Source organism: Myotis myotis, unplaced genomic scaffold, assembly GCF_014108235.1.
Source record: "Myotis myotis isolate mMyoMyo1 unplaced genomic scaffold, mMyoMyo1.p scaffold_m19_p_7, whole genome shotgun sequence".
Taxonomy (NCBI): domain Eukaryota; kingdom Metazoa; phylum Chordata; class Mammalia; order Chiroptera; family Vespertilionidae; genus Myotis; species Myotis myotis.
The window spans coordinates 89,495,326-89,516,802 of record NW_023416379.1 but is presented as its reverse complement, the minus strand read 5'-3'; the positions used below and the strand labels follow the sequence as shown (position 1 = coordinate 89,516,802).

The 21,477-nt window shown below is 51.5% G+C and overlaps 1 protein-coding gene across 1 annotated transcript in view; it reads left to right on the top strand.

The window, feature by feature from the left end:
- DNAH8 (dynein axonemal heavy chain 8) overlaps window positions 1-18,842 on the top strand; it is a 271,112-nt gene extending 252,270 nt beyond the window's left edge. The window contains exons 86-89 of the mRNA XM_036318282.1: window positions 1,709-1,861; window positions 2,172-2,361; window positions 14,294-14,415; window positions 18,421-18,842. Of these exons, the coding sequence (XP_036174175.1) occupies window positions 1,709-1,861; window positions 2,172-2,361; window positions 14,294-14,415; window positions 18,421-18,708 (753 nt within the window). The 3' untranslated portion in view covers window positions 18,709-18,842. The remainder of the gene's footprint in view (window positions 1-1,708; window positions 1,862-2,171; window positions 2,362-14,293; window positions 14,416-18,420) is intronic.
- Window positions 18,843-21,477: the final 2,635 nt, after the last annotated feature.

Genomic DNA, 21,477 nt, shown 5'->3' with positions numbered 1-21,477 from the left:
TCACTTCCTTTCTCGTGTTCTTTGCTTTATGGAGGAGATGCGCTCTAAGATGCGGTGGTGACGTGACGTTTGTAAACAGAAATATAATCACAGTGTTGACTTCCACAGTGAAAACGAGCCCGTGACTGCCAGTCTCGCAGACACTGGAAACCCCCCACGAGATCCAGCAACTCTTTCAGTTTTAGGCTGGAATAACAATCATAGTCAGAATAAAATGAGTACCAGCACCGGATTTCCCAGCGGCTAAGTGTTCCCTAAGCCTGTCTCTGCTGTGGGAAGTTTCTCTTTTGAGCCCTCAGCGGGGTGAGGCCATTGGTTTGGGGGCGGTTAGCGACTAAAAGTTACTGAGCTATTGCTCTGACCTTGGATTTCCCCTTAATGGGCTTGCAAAGGTACAGGCCCTCATTTTCCCTTTCCCTTAAGTGTGACTCTCCACAACCCTATCATGGTGTGAAGGGGATGCTATACAAGCTGTTTGGCCACTGGAGGCTGAAGGGCTGGAGATGAGGACGGGCTAGAGGAGCCTGCAAAAACGCAAGTCCTAGAACAGGAATTTAGGAGAATGCCAGGAGGCCAGGGACCTCCGCCGGCAGGTGCGACAGGGGGTTCAGTCTTCCTTGCTGCCAGCAGGGCCATGCAGGCTGCTCAGTGCACAGCTGCTTCCCTCTGAGTCTGTGCTCACCTCCACCCTGGCTTCCTGGAAGGGCGCGGAGGCTGCCCAGGCGGGACTTCTGTGCCCTGAGAGAGGGTCCCGTAAGATGAGGACGTGGTCTGGCGCCATCCCTCCCTCACATTCCGTGACTCGGGACAGGCAGTGGGCACCTCCGGCTGAGGACCCCACGGCTCCCCTCCCCGGTGAGTCCTTAGACGGGATGTCACTCTGAACTCTCTCTCTCTCTGTGTGTGTTTCTCCTCCCCCCTGTTCTGGCAGCTCTTCCATTGCGGCCAGCGGGAAGGTCAGACCTCTCTCGGAGTCCATGCCAGGATTTGTAGTCAATCTTATCTTGGGCAGTTGTCACGAGATTGAAATGTGCACATGGATTGTCGTATTTTTCAGTAATTGTTGGGCTTTATTGTTTCCATAACCTGAGGCTTTTGTATGGGTCTCTTCAAAATGGTCAGTAAATGACGTACCAAAAGGAGCCAATGGCAGGTGCCTACCGACTCACCCACGCAGGCACATATTCCCCTTGGTTAAGTTAGGAAAGCCTCGACTGGCAGGTGCCCTGGCCCAGGCCACACGGCCTCCGGAATCCTATCCTTGGTGACTGCTCTGGAAAGATTTCAGCCGTATCTCCTGTCTGTGACATTTCTAACAGCAACTCTGCAAGAATTATGAAAAAAGTATTCCAAACTGTGCTCCTAAAAAGGTTAAATCGCAAAAGAGTATTTAACGGACACTTAGTCATTAATCATTTGAAAGGGAAAAGGGTGCAATTTTACTTCAGCTTCTTAAAGTCTATTTCCAATTATCAACGAAAGTACAATCAGTAGGAAAGAAAAATCGTTTTAGTTGAACAGTCGTGTTTGAAGACCGGAAAATGGGGGACGTAATGGCAGGGCTGGTTCTGCAGGGGACATTGGAGAGTGTATTGGGCTGTGGAGGTGCTGCCGGAGGGCGGGGGAGAGCAGAGAGAGGAGAGGCCATCGGGAGACGGTGACAGGCGAGTTTTTAAAATCTCCCTCCCTGTGCTGTGCTTTGTTTCAGGTGAAAGCTCGCCTGGTCAAGATGGGACACCTTAACTCCATGAACATATTTCTCAGACAGGAAATCGACAGAATGCAAAAAGTGATAACAATACTCCGCAGCAGCCTGAGCGACCTAAAATTAGCCATCGAAGGGACCATCATCATGAGTGAGGTGAGCGGTTGGTTCCTCAATGGTCGTTCCCTCTTTTTGTGGCTTTTCTTGCTTCTCTGCTTGAACTTTATCTTTTTTTTTTTTTTTTTTTTTTTTTTTTACCTTCGGTCATTTTATCTTTTATTCATTTTTTTCTTTGTTGATTAAGGCATTACATATGTGTCCTTCTCCTCCCATTGCCTCCCATCCTGCCCCCCTCCCCTCTCATGCCCTCACACCGCCCCCCCCCCCCGTGTCTGTGTCCATTGGTTAGGCTTATATGCATGCATACAAGTCCTTTGGGTGATCTTTTTAACTTCATCTTTTTCAGAACTTGAGGGATGCCCTGGACAACATGTACGATGCTCGCATACCTCAGATCTGGAAGAGGGTGTCCTGGGACTCGTCCACTCTGGGCTTCTGGTTCACCGAACTTCTGGAGAGAAACTCCCAGTTTTCTATATGGATATTTGAAGGGAGGCCCAATGTGTTCTGGATGACTGGCTTCTTCAATCCCCAAGGTACGTGCTCCCAGGACAGTGGGCAGACTGGAAGGTGTGCGTGTGTGCACAGCAGTGCGGTGTGGTACATGGGTCTCACTTAAAGCAGCACAGAGGGACAGCCGGCGGGGTGCTGGACACGTGCTTTCAAAGCTTGGAGACCACAGACGATCTTCTGTATTGGTTTTGCAAATTCAACCTTTGTTTTTCTTCTCATCCACTTCAGCAAGCCGTCAGTCTTTGGTCAGAACATGTGAAATAGTAAAAAGGTTTCACGCAAACCTTAGTTTTTAAATGTTTATAAAAACGACAAAAATGAAGCACCAAAATATGCAGAAACTGTTGCCAAAGTACAGGAAATTAGACTGGTTTCAACAGTGATCATGTGGCAAAAGTTTTATTCCCTGAACTCCAGAGTCTGCCACCCTCCCCCCCCCCTTTTTTTCCTTGAAAAGTGCTTTGCATTTATTCCTTCATCCTGGGAATGTTAACTGTGTAAATTACTGACCGATGTCATAGACTTGCTAAAGTTCAGAAATACAACTTTTTCTCTCTGCAACATGGATAGTGTTACTTCAAGTAATTCTTGACCAAACTGAAGAGAGATAGTGGACTCCTTACGGTTCCACACCTTGTAGCTCCCCTAGTGATGCAATTTAAGAAGCATCAAGGGGGGGGGGGGGAGACATATGTAATAAAATTAAAAAAAGATTGTTGTAATAGTAAATACAAAATGTATAAAGATAATTTCAACTAGAAAAAAAAATAAAAGGATAGTCATTAAAAAAAAAAAGTGTGCACACTTAGAGAGCTGGGATGCGTTGTTACTCCTCGCAGCTGTGTGGCTGAATCTCATAAAATAATGGTAAGTGAGGAAAGTCAAACAGGACTCGTTGTAATTGCACACATTGTGCTGTATGTGTAATGAATGCACGTACACTGTTCAATTCCATTTGTACAGAGCAAACAGGCAAAACAGATCCATGGTGTTAAAATGAGGGTGGTGGTTACCCTCGGGGGCAGCCGGGGATTGCGAAGGTCACAAGAGGGCCTCTGGGAATGGCCTGTTTCTTGATCTGGACATTGAATTTCCTGGTGGAAATGCATGGAGCTGTACACTTTTCTTTGCATGAGTAATACGTCAATAAACAGTATCCCTTAAAAGCACACATTTAATTATCCTCAGGGTACATGCACTCATTCACGCCCTGCATTTTCAAATGCCCGAATAGTTTCTAAATTTAAAACACTAACACGCTGACCTTGGTGGCCTTTATGCGCTTACCAGGTGGTGCATGTCGGATTTGAACAGGACAGCCCCCACTTTCACTTCTCCATTTTTTCTCCCAGAATTTCTATTGAATTTGGGGTGGAAAGTTTTTTACTGTGATTCTCAGATTCCGCGTGTCTACTTGTAAGTCTCTTTCCTCCTTACCAACTAACTCGCAGTTTCAGTAAGTTGTCACCAGGTAATTCCTGGCTTTGGAGCCTGAAGAAATAGCATTTAACTTAATGAGGCTGTTTAACCACCTTCTGTTTGCCAGCCCTCTGCCGGGTGCTTTCCATAGAAAGAAGTCTGAGGCCGGATTCCTGCCCCAAAGGGGCCCGTGATATGGTTGGTGAGACAGAGGCTCCAGCAACTTCACTGCAATGAGAACTCAGTGCCACAGGGGACAGAGGACAGAGAGGGCAGGGCTTGGGGAGAACTTCCCCTGGAGGCGGGGAGTAGGGTGGGCAGAGGCAGGGACGCCAGCAGCAGGGCCTGAGCAAAGGCAAGGCGTGTCCAGGGAAAGGAGGAGGCAGTGTGGAGGAGCGGGGGGTGGTGGGAGGGAGGCGGGAGCGTGAAGTCTCCCGGGAGAGGAGAGTCTGGGCTGGAACATACAGGCACTGGGAGCACCAACCCTCAGAAGACCGTCCTGGGAGAAGGTAGAGGGAGGACTGGAATGTGGACCCAGAGCCACGAGTCTCTTACCAGGTCCAAGGGAGAGAGCCTGCCCCTCAGCCAGGTGCCGAGGAGGGACAGGTTGGATGGAGCGATTAAACTGGAATCCTCGCGAGCACAGGGCCTGGCAATGGCTGGGGTGAAGGCAGGTGCCAGACCAGTGGTGCAAGAGGCACAGGTTGGGAGGAGGGGAGGGATGGCCGGGCGGGAGGTGTGCTGACAGGCTTGGAGTTTTCGAGACCGGCAAGAACCAGTGATTTTAAAAACTGTACGGTTATTGAGTGTATTTTTTATATTCGGAAACCAAGGGAGTGGGTTGGTTCTTCCCTGGCTTTCCACAGACACAGACAACTTAAGTCGGGCATCACAGCACACAATCTCTTTCAGTAATTTTTCCTCATTGAAAATGTGACTTAAGCCCTAACTGGTTTGGCTCAGTGGATAGAGCGTTGGCCTATGGACTGAAGGGTCCCAGGTTCAATTCCGGTCAAGGGCACATGCCTGGGTTGCAGGCTCCCAGGGGGCATGCAGGAGGCAGCCGATCAATGATTCTCTCTCATCATTGATGTTTCTATCTCTTTATCCCTCTCCCTTCCTCTCTGACGTCAATTTTTTTTAAAGTGACTTACATCTGGCCAGTGTGGTTCAATGGTTGAGCATTGACCTATGAACTAGGAGGTCATGGTTCGATTCCTGGTCAGGGCACATGCCCTGATTGCAGGCTCCATCCCCAGTCGGGGGGCGTGCAGGGGGCAGCCGATCAATGATTCTCTCTGATCATTGATGTTTCCGTCTCTCCCTCTCCCTTCCTCTCTAAAATCAATAAAAACATTTTTTTTTTAAAATGTGACTTAAAATAGCAAGATATAAATACGAATTTATCTTCTCTTGGAACTTTCTGTGAGTGTTACAAGCCAGCTTAAATACAAATGCAGGTGTCCACCTCAGGGTTGTTTTCACCTGTCTGTACTTGTTAATAATCCAACCCTTTCTGTCTTCTTTATTTCTGCTTTCAAGCTAAAGTTTGATCCCTCCTCCCAGGGTGTTCCACGTGTTGGAGAGCCCAGGACTTGTTCCAGCTCCCTGCCCTGCGCACACAAGCGCACAGACACGCATCTTATCAGTGATTGCTTTCCTTTGCAGCTCAGAGGGAGCCAGCTTTCCCGCATACCAATCGCTCCTCCGCTTCCTGTCCCGCCCCTTATCTCAGGTCCACATCACCTGGCCAAATCCGGAAAGCAGGGAGCTCACAGCCGCACTCGTGGGAGCTCACAGGCAGGGTGCTCCGCAGGTCAGCCCTTCAGAAGCGGGGGCCTCTCCGCCGCTGTTTGACGTCAGTAATTGATTTCTCAACTTGAAAATATCTCCTGGATTCATAGCCTCGAACCCTGTAGTGAAATGTTTCAGTTCAAAACACTTAAGTAAATATTCTAAATTTAAAAAGCACACGCTTAAGTAAAACACAATGCAATTTACCAAAAGGCCATAGTTGCATCAGAAATAAGTATTGTCAAAGCCGCTCAGACTGTAACACGCTTGAAGTGCTCTGTGGCTGTAAGCCCGTTTTTGTGGTCTTGCAATGTCGTGGCATCTGACAGGTCTGGTGTGTTTCCCATCATGCCTCCGCTCATCGCCCCGCAGACCTCCATCCTCTGAGGGCCACGCAGCTGCAAGGACGGGTGTCAGCCCGGCTGGTGGCTGAGCTCACGCTGCTGGCGGTGCTGCTCCGGGCACTGTGGTGGCCTGGTGTTTGTCAGTCACGTTTGAGGAGTCTGACGCAGCGACCAGGGAGCTAATCTGGTATTTTCAGCCCCTTCACTCTCATTTCTGTAGCAATTGACGAGCTCAACATGTGGTAGTTAGACCCGATTGTTGAAATGGTCAAGCCCTTTGCACCCAGGATCCTATCACATAGGTTCAGTGGCGCAGTTTTGGGCAACGTGTGGGCGTGCCTCCCAAGAGCTTCCACGGTGTGGACTTTCAGAGCATTGTGTTCAGGTGATTTAGACTCTGGTGTGTGTGTGTGTGTGTGTGTGATATGTGGGTGTGTGTGTGTGTGTGTGTGTGACATGTGGGGGTGTGTTTAAAATGGAAGACTATGAGTTGCAAAGTCTGACTTCAAGCCTGGTGCTGACTGCCTTTTGAAGCCTCATCGAGGGCAGCTGCGCTGGGCCAGCTGCTGGGACTGTGACACCCCCAGCGCTCCTAATGAAGCAGCGGGCGGGCCAGTGTGCTCTCCAGCTCTCAAGCCTCTGGCCACACTACGCTGACCACGTCCTCTCTCTACACCGACCACGCCCACTCTCTACACTACACTGACCACGCCCTCTCTCTACTCTACACCAACCACGCCCTCTCTCTACTCTACACTGACCACGCCCTCTCTCTACTCTACACCAACCACGCCCCCTCTCTACTCTACACCGACCACGCCCTCTCTCTACACTGACCATGCCCTCTCTTACACTACACTGATCATGGATATAGTTATTTTCAAATGTTTAGCTCACTCTGGAGCTTGAGGCCATTTGGTTGCAAAACTGTACTGGTTTTTCCTCAGAGTGTTGACAGGCCACACCAGTCTGTGGTGGCAGATACCGGCGACAACTTGTCATTCACTGTTAACATATGTGGCGGGCTGGCACGGCCATGGCATACTCAGCCCCAGATTGGGCACCTTATGTGGTGCACCAGCTCAGCCAGGTTCTGTGAGCCCGAGTGGGGGCAGTGAAGAATTAGAAAGACAGACAAGAGAAGAAAGCTGGGTCTCAGTGGGATGCTGCCCTTTCAGATGGAGAGAGACAGCACCACGGACTACAAGCCGTGTTTTTATTTTTTTAAATATATTTTTATTAATTTTTTACAGAGAGGAGGGGAGAGGGATAGAGAGTTAGAAACATAGATGAGAGAGAAACACTGATCAGCTGCCTCCCGCACACTCCCCACTGGGGATGTGCCCGAAACCAAGGTACATGCCCTTGACCAGAATCAAACCTGGGACCCTTCAGTGGTCAGGGCCGTGTCTTTATTTTATAGCCAGATTCCACGAGGCAAAGTAAGGGCGTGGTCAAGATGTTTACAGCATTCTCGTGGGTTTTGATCCTACTCATTACATGCACCTGAACTCTATCAAGCCCACATCACTGACACGTGGGGCCACGTGTTCGGGCCGTAGGTTCAAGCTTACAACTGTAGCTGTTGGCTATCATTGTGCTGAGAGGGCTCTGTCTTCCAAGCTGGGACTTGCACGTGGCCATGAGAGAACTGTGCCCTTTCATTAGTCTGAGGCTTAAACCTGTCCAAACACTGTAGTTGCTCTCCACAAACACAGATCGTGATTTCAGTAGACGGAGTTTGCTGAAGTGAGGAGACAGATAAGCTTGGCCTGTTATCCTGCTCCTGTAAAACCACCCTCAGCCTCTTGCCGGTGTTTGTCTCCACGGTGGTGCTGTCAGCGCGCAGCAGTGTCTGAGGGCTTGTCTGGGGGACAGTTATTGCAGCCGGCGTTGGTTGGGTGGGAGAGCGCACCAATGGTTAATGGAACTTTAGGATTGAAGGGGCTGGGGATTTCTTCCAACCTAGTAACAATCTAAGCATGCCCCGTGGCTTCCTTCTGCCAAACCCGAGCTGTCCCTAACATCCGAGGGGCTCCGAGTGAATGGACCCCAATCCGAGTGACGGCACTCACCTGCCTGTCCCCAAATCGCAGGACGGCAGGGCTGTGACAGCTTAGAAATGCCTCCAGAGTGAATAACAGCCCATCTCCTTGTTGTTGTGTGCGAGGGGGTTTGATGCAGTGGCTTTAGCCTTTATGATTCTAGTCTCTGCACACGGTTACCTGCCTCACCACCCACCTGGCCCCTGGGAGCCTGGCCAGCCTCCACCCTATACTGACCTCTCACCAACCCCACTGCCCTTGACTCTACTGGGATGCTGGTTCCAGGAATTCTCATATCTGGCTTGTCCAGGACCTTCCTTGGTTCTTCTCACCTCCCAGAGGGCTGGTTCTTGTCCTCTTTGGGGCTCTTCCCAGGCAAGTTCCACCCTTGGCCCAGCCCTTTGTGGATGACCTCAGTCATTCTCATCGGTGCAGCTACGCATCCCTACCCATGACTGACTTGTCTGAAGCCCCAGCCGGAGACTCTGATCCTTCACTTCCGAGTGCCAGCGTCGGTCACGCCCTCCCCTGCGGACTCCCCAGCACTACCCCCGGGCATCTTCCTCCCAGAGCAGCCCTGCCAGGAATCTCCTCTGTGGGCCTGTGCACCACCCTTCTCCAGATCGCATGAGCTCTTATGAATGGTCCCTCACCTCCAGCAGCTTGGAGGAAGGAACCAGGAGAGCATAGCGTCATGAAGCTGAGGGGGGAGGGGGAAATGGTGACAGATGCCCCCGAGGTCAGGTCAGATAGGGCCCAATGGTCAGACGGCCTGTCAGCAGGGAGACTGTTGGCCAGAGAACTCAGTGGAGTGGATGGGGAGGTAGAGAAGCCGCAGTGCAGGGGAGTGAGGGAGAGACAGAGAGTGAGTGTGGCCAGCAGGGAGAATGCTAAGTGGGACCCCAGAGACCCAGATCATAGCAGAATTTTGTCTCAAAAGAGGAGAGGCAAGTTGGAGGCATCGATTTAAAAAGGAAGGATTTTCTTTCTTCTTTTAATGACAGGAGAAACGTGAGCTTATTCAAATACTGGTGAGAAGGGGAAGGAGCCAGGAGAGAGGGAGAGGGTCAGAGAGAGGAACAGGGAGATAGAGCAAAGAGACCCCAGAGGGTAAAAGAGGCAGGAGGGTGGCTCCCCCGCAGACAGATGCAGTCAGCCACCTATTGGAACAAGAGTAATGAAGGAATGAGTTGGATGCAGGAGAGTTTGTAGGTTTAGTGGCAAGGAGTTAGGGAGTTCCCACCTGATGCTTTCTATGTTCTCTTTGAAGGAGGAGGCATGACCTCCAGAGGCAGTAAGTGTTGGAAGAGAGACTTGAGGTGGGAGCAGAAGTTTGGGAAAGAGGGCTGTGGTGGTGTGAGCATGTTGAGGCTGGCGATGGTGAAGCATGGTGGTAGCTGTGTGTTTGCCTCGGGCTTGTTCGTAGCCTGGTACAGGTGTAAGAAGGGGACATTTGATTCATGCAGGATTGAGGGGGTGCTGGGCAAATGATGAAAAGGATGGGTCCAAACTAAATAGGAAAGGAGGTGAAGAAAAGGGAGGAGGAGGTCTTCAGAAATGATGAATTCAAGGAACTAAGGGGTCAAGACGCTGAGAGGGGTGCCAAAGAGACCCAAAGGATGGCAAGATGCTCAGTGCCCGGGGCAGGTGGCATTTGGCAGGGACAGTGAGGGGAGGGGCCTGTGGCCAGAGGGTGTGGCTGTGGAAGCAGGGAGAGCCTCATAAAGGATGAAGAAGGACTAGGATGGTATCTTCAGAGCCGAGCCAGGTTCTAAGGGCAGGAAGAGGGAGAAATGTGCTGTGACGAGGCAGGAAATATTGAAGAGTTTGTGCACCATTGAACCACCCCAGGGGGCAGTGGGAAGGTTTGGGAGGGCGGGCACAGTGAGAGGTTGGGTTGAGGGAAAGGACACGTAAAGCAGCACATGGAGAAGGCGGAGCGGTGGGAGGAGTCTGGCATTTGGCGTGTGAGACTCGGTGGGCTTCGCGGATCCCAGCCTGGCCGGGAGTGGCAGCCCAGCTCTCCAGCTGGTACCCAGGCTCTCCTGGAGCCAAAGGTGTCCTGGATGGAGGACAGTGCAGAGCGCGTGCGCCTCAGGGGATGTGGAGAGAGTGGTGGTACCACTGACAACCTTCTTAATCTTGTGCTCATCTCATGGGGCATTTCTCTTCCTGCTCGTCAGATTTGTTTTGAAAACAAATACGGGTCAGTGGCCTGTGAACAGCCTCTTGCGCAGATCTGTATGCCGAGTGTGGTCCTCAGCCCTGCGTGCCGGGAGAATCACCGGGGAGTTTCGGTCCGTACGATTGCCGGGTCCCCAGACCAATGGCCCCAGAACCTGTGGAGGGGAGGCCTCTGGCGTCTGTGCAGTTATCTTTCTTAAAGGCTCCACTGGCCACTCTAACGGGTGCGGAACCTCAGCGTGGGCCTCTGTCTCCCAGTCACGTGGTCCGTCCATCAGCAGCGCATGGGCATCCCCTGGGAGCGGGATAGAAAGGCGGGACCTCGGGCCTCACCCCTGACCAGCTCCTGAGTCAGAGCCTGCACTGTAATGAGCGCTCCTTCCCCAGGTGAGACCTGCGCCTGTAAACAGGGCTGACGCCGGGGTCCCACCTCTGAAGATCCTGGCTTTACTGGTCTGGGCCTGGAAATCGGGATTTTTAAAGGCTGCCCAGGTATTTCTCATGTTTAGCCAAGTTCAAGATCCCTGCCTTAGAGCATCCAGCAAAGCCAGGAAAGGTGCCCGGGGTGCTTTTATTCACCTGGTGGATCAACCCCGTCTGTGTTTAATGGTTTCTGACCTTTTCTTGAACTTACCAGCGAACTCCTCATGCTTCTCATTGGGGGCAACACTGCCCGTCTTCAACTTGTGGCAGGAACATCATTTCTCCTCATTTTCAAAGACGCTACTGGGAGGCATGGTAACTGATAAGACAGGAAATACCGCACAACCCATAAGGCCTGTTACATAAGGACTGGTTCATTTATTACAGGAAAAAAGGTGTTGGCCATAGAACCATCATTACTGAGCGCCAATCAACTCCTTATAAAATTGAGAAGTACAATATTCCTGATTAGTTATTTCTGTCGTCCTTTCTAAGACCCTGTGTGGAAATGATCCTTAAAGCACTCCACAGCGTTCTGTAAGCCAACTGATTGCACCGCCACGTGGCGGTAATTGGTTTGCTGAAATGTTAGGTTACTGCTATTGTGTGGATTAAGACATGGCAAGTGTTCCTTTAGGCCTGTCTCCAAAATGTAATTCCTGCTTAAAAGTGAGTTTTTCAAAGAACAAGCTTTGACAGGTCTTCAGAAACCATTGTGCTGGGTAAGTCTTGAAGGGAAACATTTCTGCAAAGCACCTCGCTCAGACCACACGTGACTCCCACATTTGAATATCAAATCACTCCTTTTCACGTGGGTGGCTACCTCTCAGGGAGAATAGAACGTTATTATAATTGAAGACTTTCCCCAACTTTTTCTTTCTCATTTCAGAGACAGACATATGAATGTATGAATCACTCTCCACCACTGGTGACTGAAATTTGGTTTAGGAATCATTAAAACTGCATTGGTGCCAACATAAAAGTACTGCTTTTCAAGCTTTTATTTAAAAATATATATATCAATGGTCTTTTCAGGTTTCAGACAATATCGATTTCGCCTCCATTAGACTTGACAGAAGTCTACAAGAAAGTCATTTCTTAAATTCAATAATGAACTATTCAGTGGATTCATTATGGTTTGAATTCCACAAGATCATTTTTTTAAAGAAGCCAAATGAAAACTATCAAGAATTGAAAAAAAAATTTTTTTTTCTCCGTGTTCTCTGAGTGGGCCCAGCCCTGGAACAGCCCCTTCTCCCCCGCCCTGGGGCCTCAGACACATGTCCTTAACACTTCCCTTTCTAGTAGCCAGGTGACGTATATTCTAGATTCCACCCAGGGGCAGATGAAGGGCTTCCGAAGCATCAGGAGGCTTTTCGCTGAAGTCAGCAGGAGGGAGGAGGGGCAGGGGAAGGGGGTCTCTCCTAACTGTGCTGGAGTTGTCTGTGACAGCGAAGGGAGGAAGTCTTGTCACAGAAGAGAGAATCCTGCTCCCCCCTCACCTGGCACCTGTGGCGTTGTCCTGAGGGCCATACGGAGGGAGGCTGAATTCGAAATTTAGTTGGAACTTAAAATGTCACAGAAAAATTCAATTATTACATTTGTGTAGGCGGATGGTTGAGACCGGGATTCACGTCTTGTGCATTATGGCCTGTACACTCATAGGTCAGTGATGAATTGTAAAATGCCATGAAATCGGGTCAATTCCCAGGACTCTGCTTAGACACACAGTGTCCACTACAGCACATGAACAGCGACGGCGAACCTTCTGAGCTCGGCGTGTCAGCATTTTGAAAAACCCTAACTTAACTCTGGGGCCGTGTCACATATAGAAATTTTTTGATATTTGCAACCATAGTAAAACAAAGACATATTTTTGATATTTATTTTATATATTTAAATGCCATTTAGCAAAGAAAAATCAACCAAAAAAATGAGTTCCCGTGTCAGAGGTGACACGCGTGTCATAGGTTCGCCATCACTGATGAAAATGGCATGAAGGGAGAATTGGACTTTATTGTTGTGGTCATATGTACACTGCCTGGCAAGCACGCGAATGTTTGTTTCACTACTGAAGCATGGGATCTCCGGTATTTAAAATGGAAAGCCACATAATCGCGTGCTGATGAAATCACCTCAAATGACCCCACTCGGAGAGGAAGAAGTTGCTGCCAGGCAAACTTCGCCATGTTTCCCGCCCTTGGAGTTAACTTCTCGTGTCTTAAAATCATCCTTCCTACCAGGCACTTGTGGTTTCCTGAAACTATAGCTTTAGAAGAATCAGTCACTCATTGATTGACCAACTAACTTTTTGGGGGGATTTACACAAGGACTCCCCTGAAGCCCCAAACCCTGGGTTAGTGAGCACCGATCAACCTTATCCGATGCAAATACAACCAAATCGTTTGCCTGCTTGAAATACTGAGCGGCTTCCCACCATCCACAAAACCAAGTCCAAACTCTGACCCTGAAAAATCCCTCCTCTACCTGTGTTCTGACCTTACCTGCCATTGCTGCTTCACCTTTAGCCTAGACCTCCACGCCTTCGCACATACTGTTCCTCCGGCGGGAACTGTTCCGTCTGGAAACGGCTGTGTATCTTTCCAGCATCACCTTCAGTTTCATCTTCTCAATTCTCGAGTGGTTCACTTTGTTCGCCTCTTTGCTCACAGTGACATTGGGTGGTAACTCCTGCCTCCTTCTGGACGGAGCTCCTGGAATGCTGGGCCCCTGGATGGCTCTTCCTCTTTGCCGTCATCCCACTCGGAGCAGTGCCTGGTACACCTGGTGGCCACTCCCCAGAGAGTTAACAAGTGAATGGGTACCTCCCCCCCGCCCCCCGCCAAGTGTCTAAGTTAGTAACCAGGGAAGACCTTGGCAATGGGAAAGCCTGACCTCTCTCTGAGCCAGGCTAGGGGCCTGTGCTTTCTTCCCAACTCCAAGGGCTGTTAGCTCTGTGCCTGTAAGTATGTCTGCAACGTGGCCTGGCGTGATGGTCAGCATTAACCTGGAGGCCTAAGTGTGATATATAAGTCACAGGTAAATTCTCCTAAAATTCTGAAGTCCATTTTGCAATTTAGGGTATAGTTTCTAACACCAAATGCTACTCTCCAGGAAAACCTTCTCTTATGGATTTGAATGCATCGTTTGCAAACATTAAGTTTAAAGAAAGGCCACAAAATGCAGAGCCATGTATTGTCTTAAAATAACTGTATTATGCATATTAAAGCATGCAGCTTTCCTCTCCGGCGTGATTGCTTTGTTTGATCAAATTGAAAGTTGGGTTTTCTATTTTGGCATTATGAAGAAATGAAATGGTTCCATTATAGCAAATAGAAGCTCGATAACGGCTTGATTCAAGTTTTAATTGGAATGCTGGTCCCAGAATATTTTAGCATTCCAGTCTTATTCCTAGATATTGCATCTTCAAATAGAGGCTATGAGCTGGGACCGGGTTACCATCCTCATAGGACTTGAGTTGCTGGAATCTCAGGAGAATTTCAAACCAAGACTCTTGTCTGAGGCAGAGAGGAAGCTGTTCGGCCTGGGCTCACGGGGAAACATTGAGCTCACAGCAGGTCCCCATAGAAACAAAACACTAAGAAAAATATCCCCGGAGGTTTGATCTCAACTCCTCTTGGACAGGCAGCCTTTGGAGATTGATAAGCAAATAGCAATTAGCTCTGCTCCCTGTGTTCCTGAAGTGGGCTGCGTGCACCGTCAAAATCCTTTTTCTTTTTCTTCAGGCTTCCTGACAGCCATGCGGCAAGAAGTGACCCGCGCCCACAAAGGCTGGGCCTTGGACTCGGTGACCATCCACAATGAAGTTCTGCGGCAGACCAAGGAGGAGATCGCAGCACCCCCTGCGGTAGGCGCCCCGGGCAACGACAGCTGGAGCTGGGGCACAAGTTCAAGTTCTGCCTAAAGCTGACCTGTGTGCACCTCAGTTCAGTCTGCTGGCTTTGCAGCCAGGGTTTCCTCGTTTGCAACCAGAACAAGCCCTGGGAACTCGTTTCTTTATCATTACGGGTCACACGGTGTTTGTGAGGAAGGGGTGTCCAGCTACTGCTGTGGCTGCTTGGGGAATGGGCGAGTGTCAGGGCCCTGGCAGAGACCAACAGGGCCTGCAGGCCTGGGTGCTGGGCCAGTTCCACCTGCAGGACCCCGGGTGGGGCACAGGGAGGGGCTCGGGGCGAGCAGACTCCCTTGGGAGCCACTGTTTGTGTTATTGGAGAAATGCATGGATGGTCTTTCTCTGTTGCTGGTGGGAGTGGGGATCTTGGGGTGCCACTGGAATAAGCATTTCTGGAGGCCCCCACGGGAGGATGGGATGTGGTAGAAAGCTCTATTTGCATGGAATTACATCCTTGGGTTTCCAAAGTCCCATTTCCCTAAATCTGGTCCTGGAACATGTGCAATTGAGGATTCAGCAGAGCTAGAAGCCAGCATCCAAAGTTTCCTGTCCATGGTGGAATCGGGTCCGGTTTAGGCTGGTTGTAGCCCCTTAGTCCACTGTGTGTGCAGTCCACATGGCCATGTGGGCGAATGCAAGAGCGCGAGAGTCCCACAGGCCAGCATCGCGAACCAAGAGGCAAGAGCCAAACTCCTCTGTTTAGGACCTTAAGTATCTCAAATATTCCCACGCTTGCAGAGGCCACACCTATTCTGGCCAATGAACTGTTCCCAGGTGTGATTGACAGGCTAGTTACTAGCCACTAGTACCTTCCCTGTGCCACCCAGACTTTACTGGGCACGTGTCTCTTCCTCCCCTGTCCAGTCTGGTGGCTTCCTGGGGAGTGTTAAACCGCAGCTTCCCGGCAAAGCTGCACAGATAACTGTGATATTTGGCCTTCCCTCTGCTTCTTTCCTGTTCATTAATGACTGGGTTAATTTCCAAAGGCATCTTACCTGGACACTTACCTGCTTTCTGAACTCAGACACGTTCTTTACCTTTGTGAGCCTCCACTTCCCCAACTGTGAAATGAGGAGGGCACCCCGACCTCAGGAAGGTGGTTGTGAGAGTTTAGTGGGATCATTTAGGCTTGGTGCCCAACCCCACGTAGACACTCAGTACATCTTCATCCCCTCTTCTCTCTCTCCGACTTTCACTCCCTCAGCTGTCCGGTGACGGCATGGACCATGAGAGTCCCCAGGCCTGGCCCCTCTGCCCCTTTGTAACAAGGACCTCCTTCCCTCTAGCTTCCAGGAGTGTGGTCTTTCCTCCTGCCTGAGGTCTCACCAGAGCACCTTCATCTCTGTATGTCCAGCAGCAACAGGCTGGTCCGGTCACGGGCCTCAGAGCTCTCCCAGCTTCTTCCCGTTATGCGATGCAAAGTCAGGTCCACGTTGTTAGGTGTCTAGTCAGCGGCACCCCGTTTCCGGGTACCCAGATCTGCATGAGTTTCCTAGGGCTGTGGTAACGAAGTACCACAAACGGAGAGTGGGGGGACTTAAAACAATAGAAATGTATTCTCTCGCAGCCCAGGGGGCCAGGAGCCTGAAGCCAAGAGGCTGGCAGGGTTGCTTTCCTGTGAAGGCTGTGAAGGCGAATCCGCACCTCCTCCCCCCTGCCTCTCCTACTAGCTTCGGGGGGTTCCACCATCCTTGGTTTCCTTGACCTGTGGCTGCATCACTCGATGCTCCACCTCCACTGTCAGTGACCTTCTCCCTGTGTGCATCCCCGTGTTCCTCTCCTCTTCTTGGGAGAACACCAGCCAGAAGGAACTTGCCTCTTCCAATCCGTACGACCTTAACTAGTTACATCTGCAAAGAATCTATTTCCAAATAGTCACGTTCTAAGGGTCTAGATAGATAGACATGGATTTTGAGGTGACACTGTTCAACCCACTGCACCTTCTAACTACGGCTTTGTAAGGTTCTGAGATGGACAGCAGCCTTGAAAGGTGCAGTTTCCTGTTGGATGGTACCTAAGTGGCTATTGTTCATGCAGCAACCATCATCCAGCAGCTAATGATGTTCTGATCCCATGGGCTTGCCCCTGGGTTTACCGTCAAACCAAGTACCTCAGTTTTAGATTCAATAAAGGTGGTCCTCGTCCTGTTAGAAAACACTCTGCAATCATCTTGCTGGCTTTTATTATCATTACTAGAGGCCCAGTGCAAGAAATTCATGCATGGGGGATCCCCTCAGCCCAGTCTGCACCCTCTCAAATCCGGGACCCCTCGGGGGATGTCCGACTGCCAGTTTAGGCCCGATGCCTGGCAGTCAGACATCCCTCTCACAATCCTGGACCACTGGCTCCTAATCGCTCGCCTGCTTGCCTGCCTGGTTGCCCCTAACTGCCCCCCCCCCCCCGCCGGCCTGGTCACCTCTTACTGCCCCCCTTGCTGGCCTGGTCACCCCTAACTGCCACCCCCCACCAGCCTAGTCGCCCCTCGCCACCCCCCTGCCAGCCTAATCACCCCCAACTGCTCCCCATGCTGGTCTGGTCACCCCTAACTGCCCCCCCGCTGCCCTGGTTGCCCCTCACGGCCCCCCCACCAGTCTGGTCGCCCCACGCAGCCTGCTGTTCAGTTGTTTGGTCATCCCTCACTAACCTCCCTGCCGGCCTGGTCATAGGCAGCCATCTTGTGAGGGCGTGAGGGTTAATTTGCATATTACATCTTTATTATACAGGATACTTACTCCCCCTACCTGGTCCTCGAAATGGAAATGGAAATGGAAAAAGGGTCACCATCTTCCACATATTAGTATATACACTTTACAAGCTGACGTGATCATTGGAGTCTCCTGTGATTCCCTTCAGCCTCTCTCGGCTTATCTTGCTGGATATGTGTTCTGTGGCTCCCTTGGCCTACAAGGTCAAGTTCAAACCCTTCAGCTTGATGCCCAGACTCTCCTTGCTTGGGTGCTGACCTATTGTATCACCCCTGGACCCGCTGCTGAATCAAATGCGGCAGCTGCCCACCCACCCGGCCTCCCTGCAGCATTGCTCCTGCCCGGGACGCCCAGCCTCTCTCCTCCACCTTCCCATGTGCAGCCCCCCTTCAAGGAAACATTCCCCACAAAGACCCTGAGCACTCGGCCCACAGTGCCTTTCACTGCACTGGGCCTCACACTGTGCACCAGGCAGCCCTCTCACACGTGTGCCGGTGTTGGTGTTAAACTCTGTGTGTCTTGTCTCCCTATTCAATGGTGGAACCTCAAGGGCAGGTCCTGCCTGTGTGAAAGAGAGACTCGAGGTGATGGCCAGCCAGTGCTGAACCAGCCGTGCCCGCCCTTCCCCTCGCACCCAGTCTCATCCACCTCCCAGCCTGGGCAGAGAGGGAGGTCTGACCCTTCCGCTGCAGGGCCTGTGGCACAGACCTCACTTCCTCCTGGGCCTGAGATGACGGTGGAGCCATGGTTGGCGTGGCTGGTGCAGGTGGAGGTCCCACATGGTGCCTGGCTCCAAGTCCTGTTCCCTGCTCCCACCCTACCCTACACCAGTTCAGACCCGGCCTCTGGGACACTTGGATGGGCTTCTGGTTCACTCAGACCCAGTCTCTGGGACACTCAGACCTGGTCTCAGACGGGGCCCGGATGGGGCCTCTGGGAGACTGTTAGGCCCCTGCAGAGCCAGTTCAGTGCTGGCTAAGTTTGTTGTCACCGGCAGGCCACCTGATGCCCAACCCACGCCCAACCCACCGAGAGCAGGAACATTCCTGCAGGGCTCGTGGCCTCGAGGTTGGCTGCAGGGAAATGGGCCCCCACCTCACTATGTGGTGTGCCCAGCGGACTCTCTTCTTTGGGGAGCTCCTGAAGATTGGGGTGTGTCCTCTTTCCAAACGGACAGCCTTCGCTACAGTAATGGGTGCCCACTCCCAGCACCTGATTTCTATACTCCCCATTGCCCTCTGCTTGGCTCTTCCAGGAAGGAGTGTATATCTATGGGCTGTACATGGACGGCGCGTCCTGGGACAGACGCAACGGGAAGCTCACGGAGTCCACGCCCAAGGTGCTCTTCATGCAGCTGCCCGTGCTGCACATCTTCGCCATCAACTCCACGGCGCCCAAGGACCCCAAGCTGTACGTGTGCCCCATCTACAAGAAGCCCCAGCGCACCGACCTCACCTTCATCACCGTGGTGTACTTGCGGACCGTGCTGTCCCCAGATCACTGGATCCTCAGGGGAGTGGCCCTCTTGTGTGACGTCAAGTAAGTTCATTCCCACGCGCTGAGAGCCCAGGAGCCGCTGCCACCGAGAGTCAGAAGTGTGTCTTCTCCCCCTGGTCACCGCTTGGTTATCTTTCTAAATTAAAAAGTCGGTATTCTCTCACCGCTTATGTGTGTGTGTTTTTTCCCCATATCCATATTCCAAAGGATAATTCTAAAGTAATGCTGTTTATTTCAGGCAACCATAGTCCATCATCATTACTTGTTAGAACACGCTGGAAGGTTTGGATTTTAAAAATCTAAAAGTATTCATTTGTTGCATCCTAAAAGGAGTCTAGTAAATGCAAACTTTTCATTCTAATAAATTCCACTTTCCCTTCAATAAAATCTACCCATGTCCATGATTTTCGTTGGAGCGTGGCCTTCTGTCGGTGTCTGTGAAATGGGAACGGGGTGGGGGGCGGGCGGTTCGGTCAGCACCCCTAGGGTCCCAGCTGGGTGCTGTCTGTAAGCGCTTTGGAGCCCAGAGAACTCTGTCCTTCGCTCGCCCCTCCTGCCCAGCTCTGCAGAGATGATACAGCGCACATTTCTAGGCAGCAAACGGAGAAGGAAAAACAAACTCCATCAAGTGAAATTACGTTACATGCTTAATGCCTTGAAGACCAAAGTCTTTACAAAGAGAAGCTATTTCTTACTCTGTAGCTAGTCTGAAACTCGGTTTGAACCTTTCTTTCCTGCTAAAGGAAGTTGTCAATTTAACAAAACAAATGGGGCCCTATATTGAATTCTCAGGCAGCCTCAGGAAAGTGAAGTGTCTCTCCTGGTCCTACCACCCAGAACCCTCTCTCCTGTCCTCCCCCCAGAACCCTCTCCCTGTCCTCCCCCCAGAACCCTCTCTCCTGTCCTCCCCCCAGAACCCTCTCCTGGTCCTCCCCCCAGAACCCTCTCTCCTGTCCTCCCCCCAGAACCCTCTCCCTGTCCTCCCCCCAGAACCCTCTCCCGGTCCTCCCCCCAGAACCCTCTCCCTGTCCTCCCCCCAGAACCCTCTCCCTGTCCTCCCCCCAGAACCCTCTCCCGGTCCTCCCCCCAGAACCCTCTCCCTGTCCTCCCCCCAGAACCCTCTCCCTGTCCTTCCCCCAGAACCCTCTCCCTGGTCCTCCTCCCCCCAGAACCCTCTCCCTGTCCTCCTCCCAGAACCCTCTCCCTGGTCCTCCCCCCCCCCCAGAGCCCTCTCCCCGGTCCTCCCCCCAGAACCCTCTCCCTGATCCTCCCCCCAGAACCCTCTCCCTGGTCCTCCCCCCCCAGAGCCCTCTCCCCGGTCCTCCCCCCAGAACCCTCTCCCTGATCCTCCCCCCAGAACCCTCTCCCTGGTCCTCCTCCCCCCAGAACCCTCTCCCTGTCCTCCTCCCAGAACCCTCTCGCTGGTCCTCCTCCCCCCAGAACCCTCTCCCTGTCCTCCCCCCAGAACCCTCTCCCTGGTCCTCCTCCCCCCAGAACCCTCTCCCTGTCCTCCCCCCAGAACCCTCTCCCCGGTCCTCCCCCCCCAGAACCCTCTCCCTGGTCCTACCCCCAGAACCCTCTCCCTGGTCCTCCTCCCCCCAGAACCCTCTCCCTGTCCTCCCCCCAGAACCCTCTCCCTGTCCTCCCCCAGAACCCTCTTGCCTGCCCGCAGCCAAGTTCACAAACTTCATTCCCTCATTCGTTCTGAAGGTGGGAAGCGTTGCCCTGATCAGAGATGCAATGATGAACAAAACAAGACAGCAGCACAGCAGCCCAGGTGAGGTGTCCAGGGAAGCCCCAACGGGAATTCCACCATCGTCTAGGCCAGGGGTGGGCAAACTTTTTGACTCAAGGGCCACAATGGGTTCTTAAACTGGACCGGAGGGCCGGAACAAAAGCATGGATGGAGTGTTTATGTGAACTAATATAAATTCAAAGTAAACATCATTACATAAAAGGGTATGGTCTTTTTTTTTAGTTTTATTCATTTCAAACGGGTTGGATCCGGCCCGTGGGCCATAGTTTGCCCACGGCTGGTCTAGGCCCAGGGTACTTTCAAGCAGTAGGAAATACAGTATAAAATGCACACCGTAGTGATGGCTCTGGTGTGCTTTTGATGTTGATTCAATGTCAGAGCCATAGAACTTTCTAGGGCTGTGAGGAGCCCCCTGGCTCAGGTGTTGGGGTGTTTCTGTGGCCAGCAGGCACACTGAGGGAGATGGGCCTCTCTGGAAAGATTGTCCTGAACAGAGGCTGGAATTTGGCTAACATGATTGGAGGCAAACTATATGACCTAGCCCCCCCCCCCCCCCGCCCCCAGATGTCACGGTAAGTTTTCAGGGAATAACATTTAGGTTCAATGTTCTCTAGTAACTTGAACATCTTATGGAAAATTGGGAAAGAGATGGAATATTTGTGAGTCTCTATCAGGTTGTTTAGAGCCACGGGCCACTTCCTGGGAACTTTTTCACTGTTGCTGATTATTTTGCTCTGTGTCAACACCAAGGGGAGAGATGGGTGCAAAGGCCACCTGGGGGTGAGTACCTGGCACCCAAGATGGGCCTCAAAATGGTCTTCTTTATGGCGGGCACTTCTCAGCCATCCCCTAGTTTTGCAGAAATGGGCTGGGATCCATTCCACTTTCCTTCGCTAGCCCATTGAATGGTTTTCTTAGACATTTTGAGCCATTGAACTTCCATAAACCCATAATCATTTTCTCAGCAAAAATTGTTGCTTTTCACTAATTACATAATTTGCCACACTTGGGAGGGAGACCTGGTGAGCATAACAGAGCAAAGAATTGGGACAAGGTGGT